The 24,054-nt window shown below is 51.5% G+C and overlaps 1 protein-coding gene across 1 annotated transcript in view; it reads right to left on the bottom strand.

The window, feature by feature from the left end:
- Positions 1–24,054, bottom strand: part of MYO18B (myosin XVIIIB) — a 243,534-nt gene that overhangs the window by 116,533 nt on the left and 102,947 nt on the right. Inside the window, exons 25-30 of the mRNA XM_062182090.1 lie at positions 16,692–16,811; positions 15,906–16,014; positions 12,000–12,124; positions 6,467–6,621; positions 2,183–2,306; positions 1,159–1,359 (exon numbers count right to left, since the gene is read on the bottom strand). Of these exons, the coding sequence (XP_062038074.1) occupies positions 1,159–1,359; positions 2,183–2,306; positions 6,467–6,621; positions 12,000–12,124; positions 15,906–16,014; positions 16,692–16,811 (834 nt within the window). The remainder of the gene's footprint in view (positions 1–1,158; positions 1,360–2,182; positions 2,307–6,466; positions 6,622–11,999; positions 12,125–15,905; positions 16,015–16,691; positions 16,812–24,054) is intronic.

Genomic DNA, 24,054 nt, shown 5'->3' with positions numbered 1-24,054 from the left:
TCCACAGGAGAGATTGCTTTTTAAAGCTAAACATCAGAAATGACCTCATTCCCCTTTTGAAAACCTGGTTTGATTTTTTTTTTTCTTAGGAATAAGAAAAGGCACGTAACACCGTTCCTTTTTCTCTCTGGACACCAGGAATTTTAAAGCTAAAACTGTGATGTGTGTAAGAGCCTGTGATTTGCATATCTGCATATTAATTCATCCTTCCCACTTGCTCCTTTGGGTGTATGTTAATAAGTATTTTTCTGGCTTCGGTTGTTTGACTTGTAATTGTACTATGTTACCGTGCACGTGTCTTACCAGGGCATCCAATTCTTTATGGGGTGAAGTAGACAAGTGGAAATCAACAAGCAGACCAATAAAGCTTTCATGGGCCATTTCATTAAGAATGCAGGCACTGGAATACTGGACCCTGCTGCCTTCCTTCCTTGGTTACTTTAGGCTTCCAATTGTCCTCAAGGCTGTGCCTGGGGCCATGCACATAGCAGGCATTCAAGGCACCAGCAGGTCACATGATACAGGTTCCAAACCTCATCAGCTTCTGAGCCTCAACTTCCCATCTATAAAGTGGGGTTAATACTAAGAAGATCGCTCCACCTATGAGGAGTCATAAGGGGCTACGAGGGAGGAGTATACAGTTGAGTCCAACATGCAGAGTGCTCAGTATGTGATCAGGTGGTCGACAGGCAACTTTTGAGCACCAGCTGTATACCTGACCTTATTCTATGCTTTGGTGATGCACTGATAAGCAAGATTGCCGGAAAAAAAAAAAAAAAAACACAAAACGAATTTCCTGAAGCGTATATCCTAATGAAGGAAAAAGGCATCAGGCAATTTCTAAACAGCACTATATATAATACGCAGGTGCCACAGAGGAAAACACACAACAGCCAAAGACCTGGAGAGTGAACATGGAGTGGAGTTCGGGTTATGTGCAAGGTGATCACGGCAGGCTTCCCTGAGGAGGTGACCTTGAACCTTGCAGAAGGCCAGGAGAGGGCTAGGGCCATGAAGAACCTGAATGGCAGAGTTAGGAGTCGAGAGGTTCTCTTGGGCACTAGGGAGCCACCGAAGGATGAGACGCAACTAAGGGAGGCACCCGTGTCCTAGGTTAACGGCATCACATTGGAGCCAGCGTGGGGCTGAGCCTCCTACCTGCTCCAGCTGCTTGATGGTGCTTGCCTGCTGGCCCTGGATTTTCTGCTGCTCAAGGGCGCTGGATTCCAGCTTCCAGAGCCTCTCCTTCAAGGCAGCGACACACTCTTCTCCCAGGGAGGAGGACCCCAGCAGCTCCCGCTTCTGGTCCTGCAGGATCTCCACCTCCCGCTTCAGCTGGGAGGCTTCCTGCTCCTTTTTCTACGGCGACAGAGAGGGCGGAGGCTGGGAGTCCCAGGAGCCCGCCCCCCTCCCCGGCAGGCTGTGGGAGTGGCATTGGCATACTTGGAACAAATGTGAGCCTTCACACCTCGGCCTCCCAGCCCCTCCCACCACCTCATGGGACAGGCACGGGAATGGGACTGTGGGAGAGCAAGGACGTGGCCCCTCGAGCACCCACAGGTGCTTGCGCCACGTGCAATGTGCGTGGGGTGGGGGAGGGCACAACACTAAAGCTTCCCAGTGCTCTTGCCGAAGTGGCAATGGAGACGCTGCAGGACATGAGCAAAGCATCCAGTGATTACTCTCCCACGTTAGAAAGTCAACCCCCGGGGTCCAAGAAGTGGGTGCTAGATCCCGAGGCTGCTGGATGGCAGGCTAAGGGGCCTAAGGGTTCTTCTTGGGGTGATAGGGAGCCATGGAAAGATAAGGAGAAGCCAAGGGAGGTGCCCACATCACATCTGAATAAAATCCCTCTGTGCTGGAGCCTGCAGGGGGCAGGGCACTGTTCCTGGACAGCACTGTAGCTCAGTCCTTCTCTGCTGAGCCGGTTACACCTCCCTGGCAGCTACTCGGAACCTGTGCAGGTGACTGGAGCAAGATCATGACATGGAGCCAAGGGGATCTCATGGTCAACCTGCCAGCTGCTGTTTGTTTTCTTAAGACACGCTGGGACCTGTGACTCCAGCCACCTGGCAGACCAGAACACCTGCCCAGCGTTCTCTTCCTGACACCACTTGCAGCAGGTACATGATGGCACTCATTCCAGCATCCAAGAGCCTAGAGCGCTCACTTCAACACCTACCTGCAGCTGCTGCTGGAGCTGGCCCAGCTCCCACCGGACACTGGTGTTCTCCTGGGTCACCTTCTCCCGGAGGCTCTTCTCAAACACCGACTCACCCAGGGCCTGGGCCAGCTGCATGTCAAACCTGTTTAGGGCAAAACATATACCGTGGCCCCATGGCAGAGGAAAATGAGGTGGGGTTAGGGAGGGGCTCAATAGAAGCAGTTAGGTTCCTGAGAGCCAAGGAAAGAGAGACAGAGATAGATGATGGGGAGGGGAGGAAGAGAGGAAGGAAGGAAGGGAGTTGGATGACGATGGGTAGGTGGGTACATGGATGGATAGATAGATAAACAAATGATAGATGACACAGATAGATAGATAAGATAGGTGATAGAGATGGAGAGGAGAGACAGAATGGTGGAAGTATCACTCGATGCTTTTCTATAAGGTTGTAGTTGTGGGGTAAGAATTCAGAGCAAGGTTTTGAGTTTCCACAAAATATTGGATGCTTATTAAAAATCTGATATATACAGGCAAAGATGAAAAGTATAATATAATTATATGCAGATATAAAAGAAAAATTACAAATACATAAATATATAGAAAAAAGGCTCAGTGAGTTTATTTGTAAAGATCTGTTAGCTTCCCCGGCTTGGGTTTGGCATCTAACATCCTGACCGATGAACAAACCTATGTATACATGGGTAGTCACCCTTCTGTGCTCACACTAACAAGGGGATGCTGCGTTGCCTACTTGACACGTTGTCTGGCTGATGTGCTCACAGGCCATGTTGAAGCGTGCTGATGGCTGGTAGAGCACCAGGCATGGTTACATTCTCTCTTGTCCTCATTGTTTTCCCTAGCAGGAAAGCAAAGACTCAACAATCCCTCTGGGAGCCGCCAGGGGATTAAGGAATGCCAAGCTGGCAGCCCTCCTGCTACCTCCACGACAGTGACACTAGGTGAGGGCAAGTTCCAGGAGTTTCTGTCATTCATTCACGGTATCCAGCCTCCTCTCCCCATCTCAGGTGAAGAAACCAGTTCAGAGGCCTTGGCCAAACCTCATCAAGGTGACACGTGGAGCCAGCGGTCCTCAGCTCAAACAGGAAACCCCGGTGCTCCAGAGAAATACAAGCAGCAGAACTGGGCACGGGCATTGGGCCTTAGGGACAAGAGGGCTCCTTTGTTAAAAGCGGACGCAATGCCCCTTTATACCTGGTGGTCACTCAAAGTCTCAGACTCCCAACAAGGCCGATGACACATGATGTAATGTAGGCCCCGTAGCCCAGAAGCTTTCTGATTGGCTGTTGGTGACGTCATTCAAGACGTGCTTTTTGCTGTGAGGATGGCGATGACCCAGCAGCCCCAAGATGCCAGGCCTTTGACCAGTACAGAAAGAAACATGATGACATGATGCCCTCTCTGTTTGCAGAGGAGGAAGTGGAAGTTCAGAGAGGGAGGGTAGTTCAGCCCCAAATCCCCAAGTGGTGGACGTACACTTGTGCCCAGCTTCCCCAGTGTCTTAGATGGCCCCTCCCCCATCTACCTGTCCATGCCCCGGGACAGGTGAGGTGAGACAGCAGGGACCAGGTGTGACTGATATTCCAGAGCAGTCCTTGATTTAACAGGTCATCGGATGCCAACGAATGGACACAGACCCCCACCTTCTAGAACACAATGAGCGGCCAACCACCTGGGGCCAGACAGATTGACACACACACACACTCCCTCCCTCCCTCCCTCAAAGAGCAGGCCTGGGGTCCAGCCTCCCACAAGTGTTGGAGTCCATGAGCCTCGTCTGGGGCTTACCTCTAAGAGTTCCAACTCTTGTGACTCAGGGGCAGGGTAACCATGGCAACAAGAAGCCACGCCCACAAGGAATCTTTCTGAGACACTCTGATGTAGAAGCCATGGCAGGGGACGAGGTGGGACAGAGACACCACGCCCTCTTGTATACACAAAGCAAGGAGGCAGCTGTGTCCACAAGTTGGCTCTACATGGAGGGCTGAGCCTGCTAGATCCCGCCTTCTCCTGGATCTGGACCTCTAGACTGACATTTCTGCTGCCCCCATAGGTTCCCTAATAAAATACTAATGCACCTGCTACCTGCATTTCACATCAAAACGTGCCTCTGCCAAGAGATGGTGGCAGAGCAGACGGCATCCCAAGGTATGGCATGAAAGGAGGAAGACCTGGGACTTTCCATGAAGGGCATCACGAGTCCCAGGAACGAGGGGCTCTGCCTAAGGGAGGGTGGGAAAGCAGAGATGGAATTTTTCTGGCCCGGAGGCCAGCGCCCCCCCCCCCCCCAATAAGGGAGTTGAAAGGCTCATGGAAGGGGAGTGAGGAGCCCACAGTGAGCACCAAGATGGCCACGGCTGGGAGAAACCTGGGGCAGGAAGGAGCGTCCAGAGCTCTCCTGCTACCCATGGGGCCTGCCAGAGCCATTCTTGGTCATTGTGACCTGTGGAGTCCAAGACCACCTCTGGAACATCAGTTGCTCCCTGACCCAGAGAGGCAGTGTCATTTTTCAAGGCCACACTGCAGGTGGCCAAGGTGAAACTGTGCCATTTCCCCCACTTCCCGGTGAAGGTTCAGCCAGGCCATCCATGGGGAGGGAGAAAGAGGCTGTAAATATCAACGAGAGGGGCCGGCGCCGTAGTACAGCAGGTAAAGCCCCGCCTGCAGCGCAGGCTTCCCCTATGGGGGTGGTTCGAGTCCCAGCTGCTCCACTTCCAATCCAGCTCCCTGATAATGTGCCTGGGAAAGCAGCAGAAGATGGCCCAAGTGCTTGTGCCCCTGCACCCACATGGGAGACCCTGAAGAAGCTCCAGGCTCCTGGCTTCAGATCGGCCCAGCTCTGGCCATTGCAGCCATTTGAGGAGTGAACCAGCAGATGAAAGACATTTCTCTCTGCTTCTCTCTCTTTTATTTCTCTCTCTCTTTCTGTAACTCTACCTCTCAAATAAATAACTAAATATTAAAAGTAAAAAAGAAATCTATGCCATCCCCATGGAAATGCGATTCTCTACTCGCTACCTCTTGGGAAAGAGACTCCCTCAGCAAACTCATGTCTTCACTCACACAGGAACATTTTTCCCTGTTTTGTTCTGGATCTTCTAAGAGAGGCTGTGTTCACCTATTTCTCGCCTATGGAGTCTCTGATGGGGCCGGGTTTTCTCAATCCAGGACCCCAGTAGGTCTCTGCCCACGCCAAGACAAGACAGCAGAAGAACTGCAGACACAGCCGAGTTGTCCAGGGGTCAAAGCCTCACAGGAGCCAAGATTTTGCCTAAGGAAGCCCAGGAGTGTGGGCCTGGCCACCCATCCAGGCTCCCCCGTCACCTAACGGGCAGATCCCAACAGGAAAGCAGGTATGCGAATGAGCCTGCAGGTTCAAGGTTGAGATCTCACTTGTGGGCAAGGTCCAGTCCCTGCTGGAACTGCTCCCATGATCTGGGAGTCTGGGGCTGAAATGAGAAGGGCGGGGATTTCTTGGCTTCCTCCTTATTGTCAACAATGGGGTAGGAGTGAGAATCTGAACTACTCGGCCCTACTGGCCAAAGGGCCGTGTCCTCAGCCCCAGCCTACCAACGAGGATGAGAAGGGTCGAATGCTCTGCTCCTCAAGGCCACACAACTAGAAAGAGGCACAGCTGGCACTTGAACTTGGGAGACAGAGGGACTGACCGCCAGAGTCTGCAATGGCCGGCCTGGGCTGGGGTCAGAACTGGGAGCCAGGAGCTCAAGCCAGGTTTCTCATGTAGATGGCAGGAGCTCTTACTGCTCACATGGCTGCCTCCCAGGCTCTGCCTTAACAGGAAGCTGGAGTCAGGAGCCGGAGGTGGGATTCAAACCTAGGCACTCCCCTGCAGGAGGTGGGTGTCTTAACCATTAAGCCAGACACCCACCCCAACCCAGGATGGTTCACTATCTGTGCTCCTAACGATCATGCTAAGCTGCTTTGACCCCCTCGTGACAAATCCTTCATTTAACAAATGTGGATGCTGAAGCCCAGAGCCCGGGGAAGTTCCCCTAGGTCAGATGGTCAATGGATAACAGCCAAGCCTGGGTAAGATAAAAGAATCATTTCTTGCTGGATTCTTGGGAGAGCCATGCAGGGGTAAGATGTGAGGCAGAGAGGAAGAAAATCAACGTGGATCAAAAGGACTAAGCCCTGTGGAAAAGAAAGACTGGCAGGTGTGTGTGGGGGGGGGGTTGCAGGAGAGCATGGAGTCCCCAGCAGGTGCCAGCCCCAAGGCAGCCCACCCTGCTAGCCCAGGGGATGGTGTGGGCCGCAACTCACTTCTTCTGCTTCTTCTCCAGCTCGTGGTTTCGGCTTTGCTGGTTCTCCAGCAGGACCCGGGTGTCCTCCAGGTCACAGGTCAGGTGGTGGCACTTCCTCTTCAGCTGCTGGGCTGCCTTCCTGGCCCCTTCGTAGGCACCCTGCAGCTCCCCAAGCTGCGGGGGTAACAGAAAGCATTAGCCCGCGGTGCTGCTACCGAATGGGCTTTGTAGTTCAAACAGTCATCACTTGGGATCCACAGGGGACTCCTTGTAGGATGCTTACAGACACCAAAAATCCATGATCGCTCAAGTCCCTTGGAATAAAAAGTCAGAGTATTTGCATGGGACCCACACACCCCCTCCCACATCCTTTAGATCCTCTCTGGATGCCTTACATCACCTAATGTAATGCACGTGCCACGTAAACTCTGTTGTTAGGGAGTAACATCGAGCACCAAGATGTCTGCGCATGCACGACTGATTTTTTTCCAAGTATTTCCAACACGTGGCAGGCGGAACCCCCTAGACGCGGGACCCATGGATGCAGGCGGTCAACCGAAGCTCAAGGAGCTGCTGCGGCCAAAGTGAGAGTCATGGGCAGGAGACACTGGAGCCGGAGTCGCTCAGTCTTGACCCCCTCTGGCCTGTGGCACCCGCAGGAAGCTACTGCTCTGAGCCGCAGCTTGCTCAGAGGTAAAATGGGGGTAAATTCACCAGTCTCCTAGGGTTGTTTTTACTTTTTCCCAGTAAACCTTCTGCCAGCAACCCACAGACTCTTTAAATATGTGTTTATTTAGGAGGCAGAGTTACAGAGAGAGAGAGAGAGAGAGGGAGGGAGGGAGAGAGAGAGAGAGAGAGAGAGAGAGAGAGAGAGAGAGAGAGAGAGAAGGTCTTGTATCTGCTGGTTCACTCCCCAAATAGCGACAATGGCTATAGCTGGGCCAGGCAAAGCCAGGAGCTTCCTCTGGGTCTCCCACATGGGTGCAGGGGCCCAAGCACTTGGACCATCCTCTACTGCCTTCCCAGGTGCATTAGCAGGGAGCTGGGTTGGAGGAGGAGCAGCCAGAACACAAACCAGTGCCCGTGTGGGATGCTGGTGCCACAGGCGGAGGCTTTACCCACTGCACCAGACTCTCCATCTGCCCTGCCTCTATTCGACATCCCCTTGGGCACCAGATAACTGAGCTGCATCAGTCCAGGGAGGTGAGGAAGGGTGAGCCACGGAGCCAATAGAAAGGCACACCTAGAAAACCTGAGCAGGAAACCCACGAGACGGGCCTCACCTTTCGGGTGAAAGCTGGAAATAGCGCCCTGGCTGGGCTGCACAGTGCGCAGCCTCCGAGAACCAGGGGAGCAGAGCCTCCCGCACCCCCCGCAGGAAACACCCTCCCGGGTGCCCTAGTTTAGACGTGGGGAAGAGTGCAACTCAGCATTCTGGCTTTGAAGAAATGGCCTCATTAAAGAATTGCTTTAAATAAGCAAAACTCCGGGTTAATGAAGCCTGTAATTCTAGATTCAGTATTTGAAGGCAAATGGGATGTTTTCTTATATTCCACCACGCTGAAAAGGTTGCAGCTTTTATTACTTTTTAATGTAGCATGAATATCCCCCTTCCTCGGGGAGGCTGACCTGACTTTATAATTTGTTAGGGAAAGAACCCGGCTGCTTCCTTGCGGTTGTGCTTCTGCGTTCGTCTACAGCCCAGGACAGCTCTGGAGACTCACAACTGGATGTCCATCTGGCAAGCAACCACTGAACCAGCACCGCCACCATGGAGGCCACCGAGCTCTCTCCTCCACTGCTGGCAGAACCTGCCGCGATCTCGCCTGCACCCACCTCTGCATATCTTGCACGTTGAGGATGTATCAGTGAGACAGGAGAACAAGCACCTCCCCTCCCCACCCTACAGCAGAATAAGATCAATTACAATACACCATGCTCAGGCTCGTACTGGGAGAAGCAATTCAGGCACAGCCCACATCTGCCAAGACTTTCTTTTTCTTTTTTTTTTTTTTTGACAGGCAGAGTGGATAGTGAGAGAGAGAGACAGAGAGAAAGGTCTTCCTTTTGCCATTGGTTCACCCTCCAATGGCCACCGCGGTAGACGCGCTGCGGCCGGCGCACCGCACTGATCCGATGGCAGGAGCCAGGTGCTTCTCCTGGTCTCCCATGGGGTGCAGGGCCCAAGGACTTGGGCCACCCTCCACTGCACTCCCTGGCCACAGCAGAGAGCTGCCCTGGAAGAGGGGCAACCGGGACAGAATCCGGTGCCCCGACCTGGACTAGAACCCGGTGTGCCGGCGCCGCAAGGCGGAGGATTAGCCTGTTGAGCCGCGGCAAAGGCCTGCCAAGACTTTCTAAGGGGAGTGACCTGGGGTCAGCATTGTGGTGTGGCGGGTAAAGCCATCGCCTGCAGTGCTGGTGTCCTGTGTGTGTGCTGGTTCGTGTTCTGGCTGCTCCACTCTCCATCCAGCTCCCTGCTAACACACCTGGGAATGATAGCAGACATAGCCCAAGTGCTTGGGCCTCTGCCACCCATGTGGGAAACCCATAAGAAGCTCCTGGCTCATGCTTTAGGGTTGGCACAGGCCTGGCCATTGCAGCCACTTGTGGAGTGAACCAGTAGATGGAAGACCTCTCTCTCTCTCTCTCTCTCTCTCTCTCTCACTTTCTCTCTCTCTCCCCCTCTCTTTCTCTCTCCCTTTCTCTCCATAACTCTGACTTTCAAAAAAAAATCAATCTTTAAAAAAATAATAAAAAGGAGTGACCTGTGGGTGGATACCCTAAGAACAGAGGATGAAGGAAAGGATCATTACACTCTTAGAACGGCACCCATGAACTACGTTAAATCTGTTCTCTTAACGTTAGTATTACAATGGAAATTTTTTTAAAAACAGGTGGGGCTACCTCGGCAGGAGGAAGGGGGTGTCCTGCAAAGCAACAACAGTGCACGCAAAGGCCCAGAGGTGCGAAAGCAGCCGGTGTGGCTGGAAGGCAGCCCAGGCTGAGCGGCCCCGGCTGACTTACGGGAGCCAGCCACGCACAGCTCTTCCAAGCTTGACGGCCAGCGGCACCACGGTGGCAGCCGGCAACTGGCCGAGAGCGGTGTTAACACCACAGACACTGGCAAATGCTACAAATCGGGGCTCGTTTCTTCTCCGAAAGCCATTAGCACACCACTGGTTAGGCTTATCAAGACAGACTTGTCAGAACGCAGATTCAGGATAGCCGGAGACAATGGAAGACAGGCAAAGGAGTCAAGCTACCAGCACATTCATCTAGAAAGGCTAAGAAGACCCTGACACACACACACACACACACACTCATACACACACTAAAAAAACTTACATCACGGGAACTTTCCACAAACATGCTGCAGAACCTTCGTGGGAAATGCTTATGATGACAAACACTGCATTAGTGCCAAGATGATTTTTGCATCAAAATAAGCTAAGCTTTTGCCTAAAATGTTTATTTGAAAGTCAGAGCTACACCGAGAGAAGGAGAGAGAGAAAGAGAGAGAGAGAGAGAGAGAGAGAGAGAGAGAGAGGTCTTCTAACTACTGCCTCATTCCCCAAATGGTTGCAACAGCCAGGGATGTCCCAGGCTGAAGCCAGGAGCCTGGAACGCCACCCAGGTCTCGCGCATGGGTGCCAGGGGCCCAAGCACTTGGAGCGTCTCGCACTGTCTTCCCAGGCGCATCCGCAGGGAGTGGGATGGGCAGCGGAGCAGCTGGGACTTGAGCCAGCGCTCATAGGGGATGCTGGTGCCTCAGGCAGCAGCTTAACCTGCTGTGCCACAGTGCAGTCCTGAAATTTAGCTTTTAATTCTGTTCTTCCAGAAAATGTTGGAAAGGCCCTCATACATAATAAATGCATATAACATTGTATATTTTTGATGCTGCCTAATGTACTTTTTTACATAGTTACATTGTATTTGCAATGCAGCTTGGGTAACAGCTTTGGCTACAAGAAAGAAAGGGAAGCTCCAGGCTATCAGAAACGCTGGGACACAGGCCGGCGCAGCGGTTCACTAGGCTAATCCTCCGCCTGCGGCGCCAGCACCCCAGGTTCTAGTCCCAGTTGGGGAGCCGGATTCTGTCCTGGCTGCTCCTCTTCCAGTCCAGCTCTCTGCTGTGGCCTGGGAGTGCAGTGGAGGATGGCCCAAGTGCTTGGGCCCTGCACCCGCATGGGAGACCAGGAGGAAGCACCTGGCTCCTGGTTTTGGATCGGCGTAGCACGCCAGCTGCAGCAGCCATTTGGGGGGTGAACCAACGGAAAATGGAAGACCTTTCTCTGTCTCTCTCTCACTGTCTAACTCTGCCTGTTAAAAAAGGAAGGAAGGAAGGAAGGAAGGAAGGAAGGAAGGAAGGAAGGAAGGAAGGAAGGAAGGAAGGAAGGAAGGAAGGAATGCTGAGACACAAAGCAAGAAGCACACTGGCGGCGGTCAGCACAAGAGTTGGAGACAAGGCCCTAGCCCATGGCAGGTGCAGAGACAGACAAAGGCTCTCCCATCCTCACACCATTCAAAGAGCCTGCACGTCCGTCAGAAGGAACAACATGCACCCTGCCCCCTGGCCTGGAAGGAGGGAAGAAAGCTGAGGTCCCCTGGCTCTAGCTTAGGGAGAAAGCACTGCCCTAGGGAATCACAACTCCAGGTCTATGCCTCACATGGGTGAAGACATTACTGGACTCTTTCCACACACTGTGAAGATCTGTGACAGAGAAATCTCCGGGTGAACCCATAGAAGGTGCAATCGAGCTGCTTCTACAGGGCTGCACCTGCAACTCTGTCATCAGAAGCCTCCCTCCTCATCAAACCAGTAAATAGAAAGAAAGCTAAAATCTCCTGCTTGAGATCCAGTCACAATAATAATAATAATAATAATAATAATAAAATAGCTAAACATACACAGACCAAGGAAAAAATCCACCATGAGAGAAGAGGGGAAGAAAGAAACATCCTGCAATGAAGAAATTCTGCAGCCACTGGGGTAGCGGGACCTGCTGGAGATGAGCTCACAATCAAAATCCATAAAGCGCACAAGGGGAACAATCCAGCCCGAGGATCAGCGTCATCAGGATGGATCGGGAACCGTGCGAGGAGTCACGGAAAGATCTCCTGGCTGCGGTGTGGCTGGCGGTGGAGGCAAGCGCAGGGAGCCGTTGTCCTGGCCGAGGTGAGAGATTAGAGGCAGCAGAAGTGGCTACGGAGCGATTATTTTAGGAGCATATTACAATGATCTCAGCCCCAAATGGAAAGTGATTCCCACAAGGCCCGTGCGGTGCGGAATGGAGTGGGATGCAGGTCCCCAGAGCTGGTGTTGATGCTCTTCAGAGAAGCCTTTCCTTGGGTAGCAGACCCGCAGGTCGGGAAGGCGTTTTCCATTTCCCACGGGAAGCAGGATTTGTAATCCACCACAGGAGTGGATGCAACAGGTGCCTTCCTGCTCCCGCCCCAGGATTGGCCGGCTCCCTGCTCACTCACAGTGAGACAGAACCCGCCCACCGCCCGGCTCTCTGTGGCCCAGAAGGTGCACACCCTCTTCTCACCTTCTGCTCCAGCTCCTTCCTGGCTGTCAGCTCGGAGTCCAGCCTCTCCTCGCACTGCTGGAGACGCTTCCTGAGAAACTCGTTCTCCATCTGGGCGCAGTCCAAGCGCATCTGCCACTCGTCTGCTGTGGAACAGAGCCAGGGAGGCCGGGGTATGAGCACAGGTGAGCGTGACGCCAGAGTGAGAGAGGCTCTCCGCATGCAACTTCTCAGTACCCAGCGAGTCCCTGGCCCTCAACCCTGGGTTTCACACTAAGAAACTGCTTTCAGTTCAAGTTTTTAAAAAATACTTCCTCCAGGCAGCCTGTCCTGATTACTCCCAACTGTCTATACTGGCTTAGAACGGGGTGGCCTTATACCATTTATCTGTACAAGCTTTGGGTGCTCATGCCTTTCTTTTCCCAAGGCAATTCCATAATAATCCTTAAGGGCCAAGGAACTATTTTCATCATCAGTGACACCCAGAAGTGTTCCCTACACATAAAAGATTCTCTGTAGTTGTTGATATACGCTCACCATTGCCTAATGAAACCAGAAAAATAATCAGGAAAAAAGAATTATCCCTCTAGTCAACCTTGTTGGGTGGCAAGGTTCACACAATAATTGACTGTTGGTTGAATTAGCAAATAAATGAATTAGCAATAATTTAAGGATCTAATACATGCAAAAATAATCCTGGTTTGTTTTAAAAAATCATTTGCTCACTTGATTAAAATTATCTGGTGGAATAAAGTGGACTCCTTTAGCTTCTTACGTTTTATTTTTTGGCAATACAAATAATGGAATCATGCCTCTTTAGTTAATGGAGTTGTAGAAAACATTGCATAAGTAGATAGGTTAATATAGAGACCATCAGGGCCAGTGCTGTGGTATAGCAGGTATAGCCACCGCCTGCAGTGCTGGCATCCCATATGGGCGCTGATTCGAGTCCCAGCTGCTCCACTTCCGATCCAGCTCTCCTATGGCCTGGGAAAGCAATGGAAGATGGTCCAAGTCCTTGGGCCCCTGCATCCACGTGGGAGACCTGGAGGAAGCTCCTGGCTCCTGGCTTCGTACTGGTCCACCCTGGCCATTGGGGAGTGAACCAGTGGGTGGAAGACTTCTCTCTCTCTCTCTCTCTCTCTCTCTCTCTCTGCCTCTCTCTAACTCTTGCCTTTCAAATAAATAAACAAATCTTTTTTTTTTTTTTGGACAGGCAAAGTTAGACAGTGAGAGAGAGAGAGAGAGAGAAAGGTCTTCCTTTTTCTGTTGGTTCACCCCCAAAGTGGCCGCCGCGGCCAGCGTGCTATACCGATCTGAAACCAGGAGCCAGGTGCTTCCTCCTGGTCTCCCATGCGGGTGCAGGGCCCAAGCACCTGGGCCATCCTCCACTGCACTCCCGGGCCACAGCAGAGAGCTGGACTGGAAGAGGAGCAGCCGGGACAGAATCTAGCGCCCCAACCGGGACTAGAACCTGGGGTGCTGGTGACGCAGGCAGAGGATTAGCCTAGTGAGCCGTGGCACCAGCCAAATAAACAAATCTTTACAAAAAATAGAGAGAGACCATCTACTTGTTCGTCCATGCATCTGTGTGTCCATTCCTCCTAGTACTGATTGCGCATGTGAGTTTGAACTACACACAAAGGATAATGAAATGAGTAAGAAACCTTTCCATCTACTTCCAAGATAATCTAGTGGTAGAAAAAAAAATACAAATACAGCTGCACCCCAGTATCATCAGAGACCTTATAAGAAAATCCAAAAGAGGACTCAAGTTCATAAAGGCAACAAATTTATCTCATTAATCATTGTTCCTTCAGAACACACTCCAATGCCTACTATATAGTAAGTGTTCAACTATTCCCATTGGATAGGTGGATGGATGGATGTGTATGGTTGGGTAGATGGCAGGGTAGAGGATTAATGGGTGGACAGTTGGGTGAACAGAAGGAATGGTGGGTGGATGGGTGGATGTCTGATGGATAGACAGATGAGTGGATTGACAGCTGGATAAATCGATGAAAGGAGGTTGTATGAATGGATGGAGGATACAGTTAAGGTCTTGGAAGAGATGACCCCAATAGGAATTTCCACATCACTAATCTAAGAGAATGACATAATAGTTGAGGAGTTAACATTTGTTCAAATTGCCATCAAAATAAACAATACTAGGGGAGCAGAAGCCCGTGTCCCCTTAGGAAAGTGTCTCACAGCAGCAGGCACCACAGCCCGCAAAGCAAGAGGGAGCAGCAGGGGGCAGTTCTGAGCTCTGCATCAGGCCAGGCTGTGGAGCAAGTGACACGAGTGGGCAACGCGAGCAGGCCAGGTGAGGAAACTGTCCTGCCCTCCTCAGCGCCCCCCCCCCCACCCCTGGTGGCACTCAATCAGCAGGTGTCAGTCAGCCCCTTACATCCGGTCACTGCCTTCCTGGGTTCACGTGATCTCTAGGCTAGCATTCCAAGTTTCTGGAGCGCACAGCCCAAGTAAAATTCTCCTGTACTCCCCCACAGAGTCCAAGTCCGCACTGGGTGCATATCATACGAGATTCTCTTTAAATATTTAGCCATGCATAAAGGAAAAACATTTTTTTATAATTTATACCCCAGCTCGATCCATAGAGGAGGCTGTGGTGCCATTGTGGCGGATATGATTAAAGTGTTTTATTGCTTCTTTCAACTTTCCCATATTTTAGAGATTTTTCTGTAATGAGTACATATTACTTTCATAATGAAAAACAAAATATTTGTGGGTTGGCTTCCTGGAATGAGCAGCCAGAGCTGAGAGCCTATTTAGCATTGTGATGAATGTCCCTGGGAGCCAAACATATCTCCTTCCTTTGGCCACTCCCCAGTCTTCCCATAGAAAACAAACTGGGGAGCACAATTTTTGACATGAATCTCAGCTGGACGAAACTGGGGCTGAGACTCTGCTGGGGAAATGATACTGTCCACACACACACACACACACACTCACACATACGCACACACACTCCTGGTTTGCCTTCTTCTGGGTGTACCCCCGACATTTCAAGGGCATCCATTCTCTGTGGATGCCGAAGGGGTGATGGCAGGGAAGCTGACACACTAGGCGTCCTTTCCACCTGGCTCTGTTAGGCTGGGGAGAGTGAGAGGCGCAGTGGCAAGCTGACAGCCATGTCACCATGCCAGCCAACCGTAAGAGAAGTGTCCTCGGGCAATTGCGGGAGAAGGGCACTTCTGAGCCTGTGCATTGCGGGCGGAGAGTAAGAGTTCTCGCACCTTCTCATCACTCAATGCCTGCTGAGTGCCTGACACAACTTTATCAGCTCTCAAACTGGAAAGGTAGTCATTTGTGTCCTATTGGTTGTTAAGAGGACGTTAGCAATTTCACCATTAATAGTAGTAAAACAATAAAGCAGCTAGTATCTGTTTTGTGCTCTGTGCCACCCGCAGGGCTGTACCTTCTTCTATGAATCTATTATCACCTCCGTCTGAAAGATGAAGAAACCAAGACACAACAAGTGCTTGGCCCAAATCCACTCATCCGAAGGTGGGATCAGGGTTCAAATCCAGAAATTCGATTTCACTGGTCTCACTTTTAACTTCCAAGCTGACTCACTCACATTCACATTTAAAAATGTGTAAGTATGAAGGTGCCTTCCCACAGACGTGCTTTTTTCACCCTGGTATTATTACAATCAGCTCCGGCCACAATGATAAACTTCTCATTTGAGCCCTCATTGGGTCACCTGTTCCATTCCAGCCTGTCCCATGAGACTGGGAGCTCCCGGAACACAGGGGCTGCGCCTGTTTGCTCTGCCAAAGTCCCAGGCCCTAACGCAACACCCCGCACACAGTAAGTGCTCAGGGGGTATCCCTGAATGAATGACGGAGATAAAACAGCAACCTCGTCCCCCAGCGCCCAACCCCCGAGTTCCAGGCAGCTCACCTCCTCCAGGCCGATTCATTTCCAAGTCGCTCAACTGGATTTTCTGCTGGGCTTCTTCCAACTGCTTCTCCACTTCTCCCAGCTTCTTCTGGACTTGCTCATACTTGCTCTGAAAGACAGGGCTCCGGGTCTGCTACGGTTGGGATGGGCTTTGAGTTTGTCCCCCAAGGGCCCCCGTATCAAGAGCTTGGTCTTCAGTCCGGTGACATTCAGAGGTGGGGCCTCTTAGGTCACCGAGGCTGCGCCTTGGGAAGGAATTAAGGGAGCCTTTCTGGAATTCCCAAGTTAGTCCTAGGGAAAAGCTGATGTCAAAGGAGTAAGCCTGGGCCCTCCCCCTTGCTCTGACTTCCTGCCCTGCAGCGGGCACTCTCTCATGCTCGCTCTCTCTCTCTCTCTCCCCCCTGTACATGCTGCTGCCACAATATCATCTGCCATTAGGTCCCCAGCCAGAGGGCAAACCAATGGAGCCACTGACCTCGGTGCACCCATGGTGCCTCCACGGCCAGGGACTGCCTGCCCCCTGCACGGTTGTGATCCAAAAACACCTCCCAGGCCAGGAAGTATCCACCTTCTGCACAATCCCAGACCATAGCGACTTCATAGCCAAGGACGGTGCCTCCATGGCACAGCCAAAACCAAGCCTCTGGAAGACCCACCCATCCCCCAGGCTCCTGTGCATGGGACTCAGTCAACCCGTGCACCTTACTAACCCCGGATGTGGGCACAGCAGTGCAGCACTGACCACTGCCAGCCGGCCACCCTGTCCGGCCACCCCTGCCTACTCACCTTGAGCTCCTGGAGCTCCCGGGAGGCCTGCAGCCGCTCTGACCGCTCGCTCTCCAGCACCTGGCAGGCCACGTCGCCTTTGAAGCGCTCGTCAGCAAGCTCCGTGGTCAAGTCAGCAATCTGGGGGTGGGGGGAACGGAGTGACCAAAGAAAAGTCACTCGCAAGGCCACCAACCCCTCTCGCCCCCTGTGTACTCCACGGGAGCTCCCTGGCTGTCAAGGGAAAGCAACCCACTGGTGTGCAGTTCTTGGTCCGACACTCGCTCACTAGCTGTGTGACGTTCAACCAGGCAGGATGTCTGTCTGAATGTCAGTGTTCTCAGTGTTAACCGGGGAGGCATGCCTTACAGAACTGTTTGAGGAGTCAAAGAGAGAGAAGGCTGAGCACACCCCCCGGCCCACAGTGGTCAATTACAAAACAGCCACTGTGGTGGAAGTTCTTCTTAAACAATTTCCAGTGCTCTATCTTGCTAGACCAAGCAACACTCTCCCCCTGATGGATGCCCGGTGCACCTGCCTGTTCTCAGCCACACCTGGCCCATCTGCTCCTTCCAGGTGGCAGCCACACACATCCAATACCAACTGTGAGTGTGTGTGTGTGTGTTTGTTCCCAACCTATTTTTGCCAGTTGTATTTTTACTGTAATTGTATATTCAGTAAGATATTACATAAGCCTACAAAATATGACTAGACAAGGAGTTTCCATGAAAACTGGGTTGAATGATTTGGAAGGAATTAATAAAAGTCAGTTGCTTTTTAAAGTGCTGTCAAACCAGTGGAGGTGAAACAAGCCAAAAAAAAAAAAAAAGACCAGGAATGACAGATTAGGTTTCTGCATTGGAAATCACATGGTTGTGTATTATCAGTGAGAATTAAGAGAGATGAGGGGAAGACATTTGGTGCAGTGGTTAAGGTGCCACTTAGGATGCCTGTATCCCTAACGGTCACCTGGGTTCAAGTGCCAGCTCCACTCAACACTCTCATTTCCTGATAGTGTGCACACTAGGAGGCGGCAGGTGATAGTTCAAGTACACAAGAGACCCAAATGGAAGTCCTGGCTCCTTGACAGTGCCTGGCCTGGCCCTGGGTGTTTCAGGTATTTGGGAATCGAACCAATGATGGGTGATTGTGTTTGTGTGTGTGTGTGTCTGTGTCTGTGTGTTTAGTGTGTGTCTGTGTTTCTACCTTTTAAATAAAATAACTTTAAGCAAAGCAGCTACAGATCTGTATGTTCTGAAATCAAAAAATCCCCAAGATTTATTGCCCAAAGGGGGAAAAAGCCAAGTGGCAGGACAGCGCGATGGGCCTGATCCTTGTTGTGTGTGCGGGCATAGAATAGAGCCCTCCTAAACCGCTAAGACGGACTGGTTCTTCCCTGGAAGTGTGGGCACCCAGGGACTCCCATTTCCTTGGATGCATTTCTGCATCATTGATTTTTAACCATTTTCATCATCAGAAAAACATACTCTCCAAAAAGAGTCAAAAAAACCAGTGGTGCTCCAAACCCTGGGGCGGCTCTGTCCTCCCACACTCTGTCGCTTGCCCTCCTCCAGCCCAGCTGCCTTGTACTTGGTGACCACAGTGGCAACTGCAGGTTTCAGCAGAAACAGAGCAAAGAGGAGACTTGGGGGAAGCCCCCCAAATTCCCTAAAGAATGCAACATCGCTGACCAATCGGAGGAGAGCGATGGGCACTGCAGACCAACCAGGAACTGGACATGAGCTGATCATGTATCTCTCAGCCCCAACTTCAAGCTGTGAGAACCTTCACCCCTAACTCCTTGGGGAGCCCAGAAATTAAGTGACAGCTGCCCAGCGCCTTGCTTTGCAATGAACTCTTCCTCTTTTCACCAGCGTCAGTGACTGGCTTTCTGCACGTTGGATGAGCAGACACGACGTTGGCGGTTCTATAGCCATGCCTCCCACTGGCTTTGGGGATTCTTCTGTGTCAGTACAAGAGATGGTAGAACCAAGACCTGAACTCAGGTCCATGGGATCCATGGAACAGCCACCAGTTAGGAAGGACGGGTGCTCCCAGAGTACTCCCGGCCCCCTCTGGGACACAGCCGCCTTGTGCTGTTCTTCACCCTGTTGTCTTTAAAGTCTGCTGGGGATGCTCTTGCCTCGCAGTGAGCTGGGATAGTTACTGCGGTGAAAATACCTGGACCTTAAGCTCTCCCAGATCAAGATCTCTGAGAGGAGCCCAGGAACTCACATTTCAACCTCATGCACAATGAAGTTCAAGAGTGACTACAACAGAAATCGCCAGGCTCTCTGTCTGACTGTGGCCTCCCACTTGGCTTTGGGCGGCTAAGGGTCGCTTACACAAAGGCACTTGAGCTGGACCACACAAGGGCCACACAGCACAGACAGCATGCTCCAGGGAGTCTCTGATGGCACCCTAACCCTGAAATCAGCATCCATCCCAAGCCCCAGGATTGTGGTGCCTCTGCCTCAGCCAATTAGTCTGAAATTTAATTTGTGCTAATTGGCCTGAGCAAGGGGAGAAGAAAATTAATTTAATGCATTAATTTTGAGTTTTACAGAACCCGAAGTCTGGAGCCCAAAGGACAATTTGCCTTTTCAAATTGGGAGAATGACAGAAAGCTTTTCCACAGACAAGTAGCCCCTGACCTGCCCCTGTCCCCACCTTGAGGAGCCCAGAGGCTTTTTCCTGGAGGTGAGGAGTGGGCACCATGCCCAGAGCTGTTAGGGGATGCAAAATGAAAACCAATTTAACAAGGGGGAAAGATTCATTTGCAAACCCAGAAGGGTCTTCGCAGATTACTCAAGGATCAATTAACTAGAAATTATTCTGAAAATCTCCTTGGACATGATGTGGCACCTCTTGGCCACATCAGCAGAAACGCTCTTTCTACTTAGGGACAATGACTCCCAGGGCCTGCTCTGAAGAATGAGTGCCCAGCACGTTCTGTCTGGAGTCGAAGAGGAATCATATGTCCCATGCACTGGCATCATTTGCAGCTTCGGAGAGCAGGGGACGACAGGGATTGAAGGAACATTATATGAGAGAGTCCCCAGGGCTGTCACTCTGGCTGATCATTCACAGATCCAGCAGCATTATGTGAGCACCTACTGTGTGCCAATTCCTGCCTATCAGGAGCCATGGAAGAACCGGGGAAACAAGTAAACCACAGGGGTACCTGCATGCCTTGGCCAGACCCCGTCTTCAGTGTTTTATATTCAATAAATCTCAAACCCACAGCAGAGCCTGGGAAGAATGTGGGGGAGGAGGAGATGGAGAGAGAGGATGGTGACCGTGTACAGGGGTGCCCTGGAGTAGGAGGGCTGACCTCATGGTCCACAGCATAGTAGCACGACTATAATCAACAACAGTTCATCATATATCTCGAAACAGCTAGCAGAGGGGAGCTTAGAGGCTCCCAACCAAACAAAGTGGTAAACATCTGAGCTGGGATATATGCCAATTACCCTGGCCTGATCACTCCTTTGTCTACATGGATCGAGATGTCACACCATACCCCGGAAGTATGTATACCTTACTGGGTCAATTAGAAATTTAAAAAAAAAAAGAAAAGAAATTGAAAATTCTCAAACCCAAAAAGCATCCTACCCATAGACAACCGTCAACAGGGATCTTTCACTCCTCTAGGGTCCTCTTCAATTTACCCCAAAAGGATCGGCTCACTGTGACCCTCAGGGGAGAACTCACACACATCGAACCGAGGACAGAAATGCACAAGACACTGCGAAAGTCGCCGTCTTTGAAGCCCGTCAGATACCTCCTGAGAAGGAGAATTTTTGTTCTTCCTTTCCACAGAGCAGGTATCTGAGGCATCAAGAACTGACATGATTTGCTGAGGGTAGTAGCTACTAAGCAGCTGACTTGGTCCAGCCCAGGTGGCCTGACTCCAGCCTGTGGCTCTCAAACACTCTGTGTCCTGAGTCCCCTGTCTGACTCAGTCCCCCGACCCTGGGCCTCTGGAGGGTCAGCAGGGCAGGAGCCATTGTCCCTTTGGAACAGAACAGGAAGCACCTCAGAGAGGTGAAGTGCAACAGCCAGCAGGGTACGAATCTAAGGCCAGACAAGATCCAGACTTCTCTACTCTGTTGGCCAAAGGGAGCCTGTGTGGAGCCCATGGACCTTCTACTCCTATCCCCATCATCCTGAGCAATGAGAAGAAAAATAAAATAGATCAGTAAATGAAGGGCTGGCCCAGCTGCTGCACCAGCTGGCCTGTGAGCTGTTTGTCAAGGAGATTAAGCCGTGGCTTTAGTCTCATGAGACTGCCCCAAGCTGCCACGACCATGAGGACAAATCTCTGTCTTTGTGGGAGACCTCAAAGCTGCCCCAGGGATGCACCAGCCCAGGCACCACCCTGTACATTTTTCTGCCAGGAAGGAGTCCGAGCTGGACACACCACCTTCTACTAAGTAACAATGATGGATGGTAACTATAGTAACCATGACCACAGATGGAGAGCAATTTCCTGGCACTAGGCACAGGTTCACCCACGGAAGCCTCAGTGCAGCGGTGGGAGGTGAGCACTGATTCGGTCCCCAGGGTGCAGATGAGGAGACTGTGGCTCAGGGTGGAAACATTCACCAAGGGCCCCAGCCAGTCGGTTGCCACAAGGCCCTCATCCGTAACTTCCCGAGGTTCAAAGAACACATGTAGAACAAACTCATACATGCAGGAGAAGATCCAGGAATGAAGTGAGGTGAGCTGCACAGCCCCTGACCGTCTATAAAAATTGGACCATTTTCTTAAGAATGGTAGGAGAAGGGTCCCAGGAGCACACATCACTGCCTGGCCTCGGGACTCCTCCAGGGAGCGTGCAGACAGCGAGAGCAGGAGCCTTAGAAGGGGACTTCAATGGCCTCTAGCACTCACCAAGTGCTTTGTCCCCCAAAAGAAAATAACACTTCCAACCCCATCCCTCGCAATCCCATCCCCCACCAGCCTCATCTTGAACATCCTTGGTCCTGCCTTTCCCTCTGAGTGGAGTCCAAGCCTTTGAGAGGATTCTCATGTATTCCTGTGGCCTGGCTCAAAGCTGTGGCCACTCTCTCCATTCTAATACCTGCCATTCTAATAACCAGGGCTGCACCTGCCAGGCCAGACCCCTCCCCTTCTGTGCATTCCACCTGGAATGTGCCCCTCACCCACCTTGTCACCCAGCTACTTACAAGACACCTCTGCTGAGAAGCCCCCTTGGACCCCACTCCCAGCCTGAGTGGACGCTCCCTCTTCCATCACAGCCTGTATGGAGTCAGCCAGACCTGGGTTCAGATTCCAGCCCTGTCATGCACCTGCTATACGATATTGGATAAATCACTGCACCTCTTCGGGCTTCACTTTCCTCGTCTACAGCATGGGGTTAAAAGCCCCTTTTCCACAGTCGGATTTAAAGCTAGAATGAGGTAATGCAGGTCAAGGACTTAATCACAGCAGCAGCAGAAGTATCTCTCACTAAATGTTGCTTTTGTAATTAGATTCAGCATGAGGCCATTCGCTCATCGCATTTGCACTGCACACTTTGTGCTAGACACTGAGGGGTAAGAAAGGTCTAAGATGCATTGTCTTTGAGGAATTCAGTCCATCGGGAGAGGATGCTTGTGGGGGTGGAGGTAGGGAGTGGGTGTGCAACAATGGTGACAAGGCTTGTGGTAGCACAGGCAACTATTTGACCTGCACATCCTCACACAGCCTTCTGAAGAGGAAGTTACTGTTCCCATCATCATTTTGCTGACATAAGAAAGAGGCTCAGAGCCTTGAAGAATTTTGCCACCCACCCTGGAGCCCAAAGGGTACAAAGTCAGTTGTCTGAATCAGAGCAGCTCCACTCTCTTCCTCCACATCAGATACAGGAGGAGACTCCAAAGAAGTTGGTGGAGAAGCAGGTGTTAGGTCCAGCAGTTAAGATTGCATCAGAGGGGCCGGCACTGTGGCATAGTGGGTAAAGCTGCCACCTGCAGGGCCGGCATCCCATATGGGCACCAGTTTGAATCCCAGCTGCTCCACTTCAGATCCAGCTCTCTGCTAACGGCCTGGGAAAGCATTGGAAGATGGCCCAAGTGCTTGGGACCCTGCACCCATGTGGGAGACCCAGAAGAAGCTCCTGGCTCCTGGCTTCAGATTGGCACAGCCCCAGCCGTTGTGGCCATCTGGGGAGTGAACCAGTGGATGGAAAACCTCTCTCTCTCTCTCTCTCTCTCTCTCTCTCTCTCTCTCTCTCTCTCTCTCTGCCTCTCTGTAACTCTGCCTTTCAAATAAATAAATAAATCTTTTTTAAAAATTGCATCAGAGTGCCTGGGTTTGAGTCCCAGCTCCATTCCTGATTCCAGCTTTCTAATGTACACCTTGGGAGATGACAGGTGATGGCTCAAGTAGTTAGATCCCTGCCAGGAGACCTGGATTGAATTGCCAGCTCCCAGCTTTAGCTTGGCCCAGCCTGGCCCTCTGCAGGCATCTGGGGAATTAACCAGTAGATGAGAGCTCTCTTTCTGTCTCTCTCCCTCTGTCTCATTACCTCTCAAAAAAAGTTCATGGAATTAAAAGTTTCTTTTGGTACAAATTGCTTTTTTGAAATTCACGCTTTTTTTTTTAAATAATAAGCACTTTCCAGGAACTTTTTGCAATGTCCTCATACAAGGTCAGGTCTCTGGACTACTTCCTTATCTTTTAGAGTTCCCAGCATCTTCACTGGTGTTGCACAGTAGAGAGGGAACAGACTGTGGTTCTGGCTTTTGTATGGGGAAACCGAGGCACACAGAAAAAACATTGCTGACATACGTTTCTCTGAGGGCCCCAGCTAGCCCCACTGGGGTCGTTTGTGAACATGCCTACGCTATTCGCAGGGCCTCTGCATTAGCTGTCCATTGGAAGGAGACAGGTGCTACAAAGTAACACCTAAGCTACACTGTATCCTAAACCAGATAGGAAGTGAATGGATTACAAATAGACTCACAGGGGAGTGTGGATTAGGAGTCCCAAAGCCTGGGATGGGGTCTGGACTCCCTCACCAATGGACAACCTGACCCTGGCCAATCACGTCCACTTGTACCTTAAAGATAAACCATAACCACACTCAGACCCCTCATGACCAAACTCCCCTGATGCTCTGCGAGTGGACTTTCTGACCTAAATCTCCTGCTGGATCCTGGTAGATCCCCACCCCGCCTACACACACACACACACACACACAATTTCTTTACCAAATAGAGAAACCTCTCTGGCAAATGAAGCCAGAAATCTCGAGTGCATGGACCTCAACCCTGGGCCATGAATGCCATCTTGGGGAGCACCCAGAACACATTCCACAGCAGGAATGAGACGCCACACGCCACCCTCCACCCTGTCCTATGCTCCCGTGTGCTCC

Source organism: Lepus europaeus, chromosome 23, assembly GCF_033115175.1.
Source record: "Lepus europaeus isolate LE1 chromosome 23, mLepTim1.pri, whole genome shotgun sequence".
NCBI classification, from domain to species: Eukaryota; Metazoa; Chordata; class Mammalia; order Lagomorpha; family Leporidae; genus Lepus; species Lepus europaeus.
Note: the sequence above shows the minus strand (reverse complement) of the source record. Positions and strands in the feature narration are given on the sequence as shown.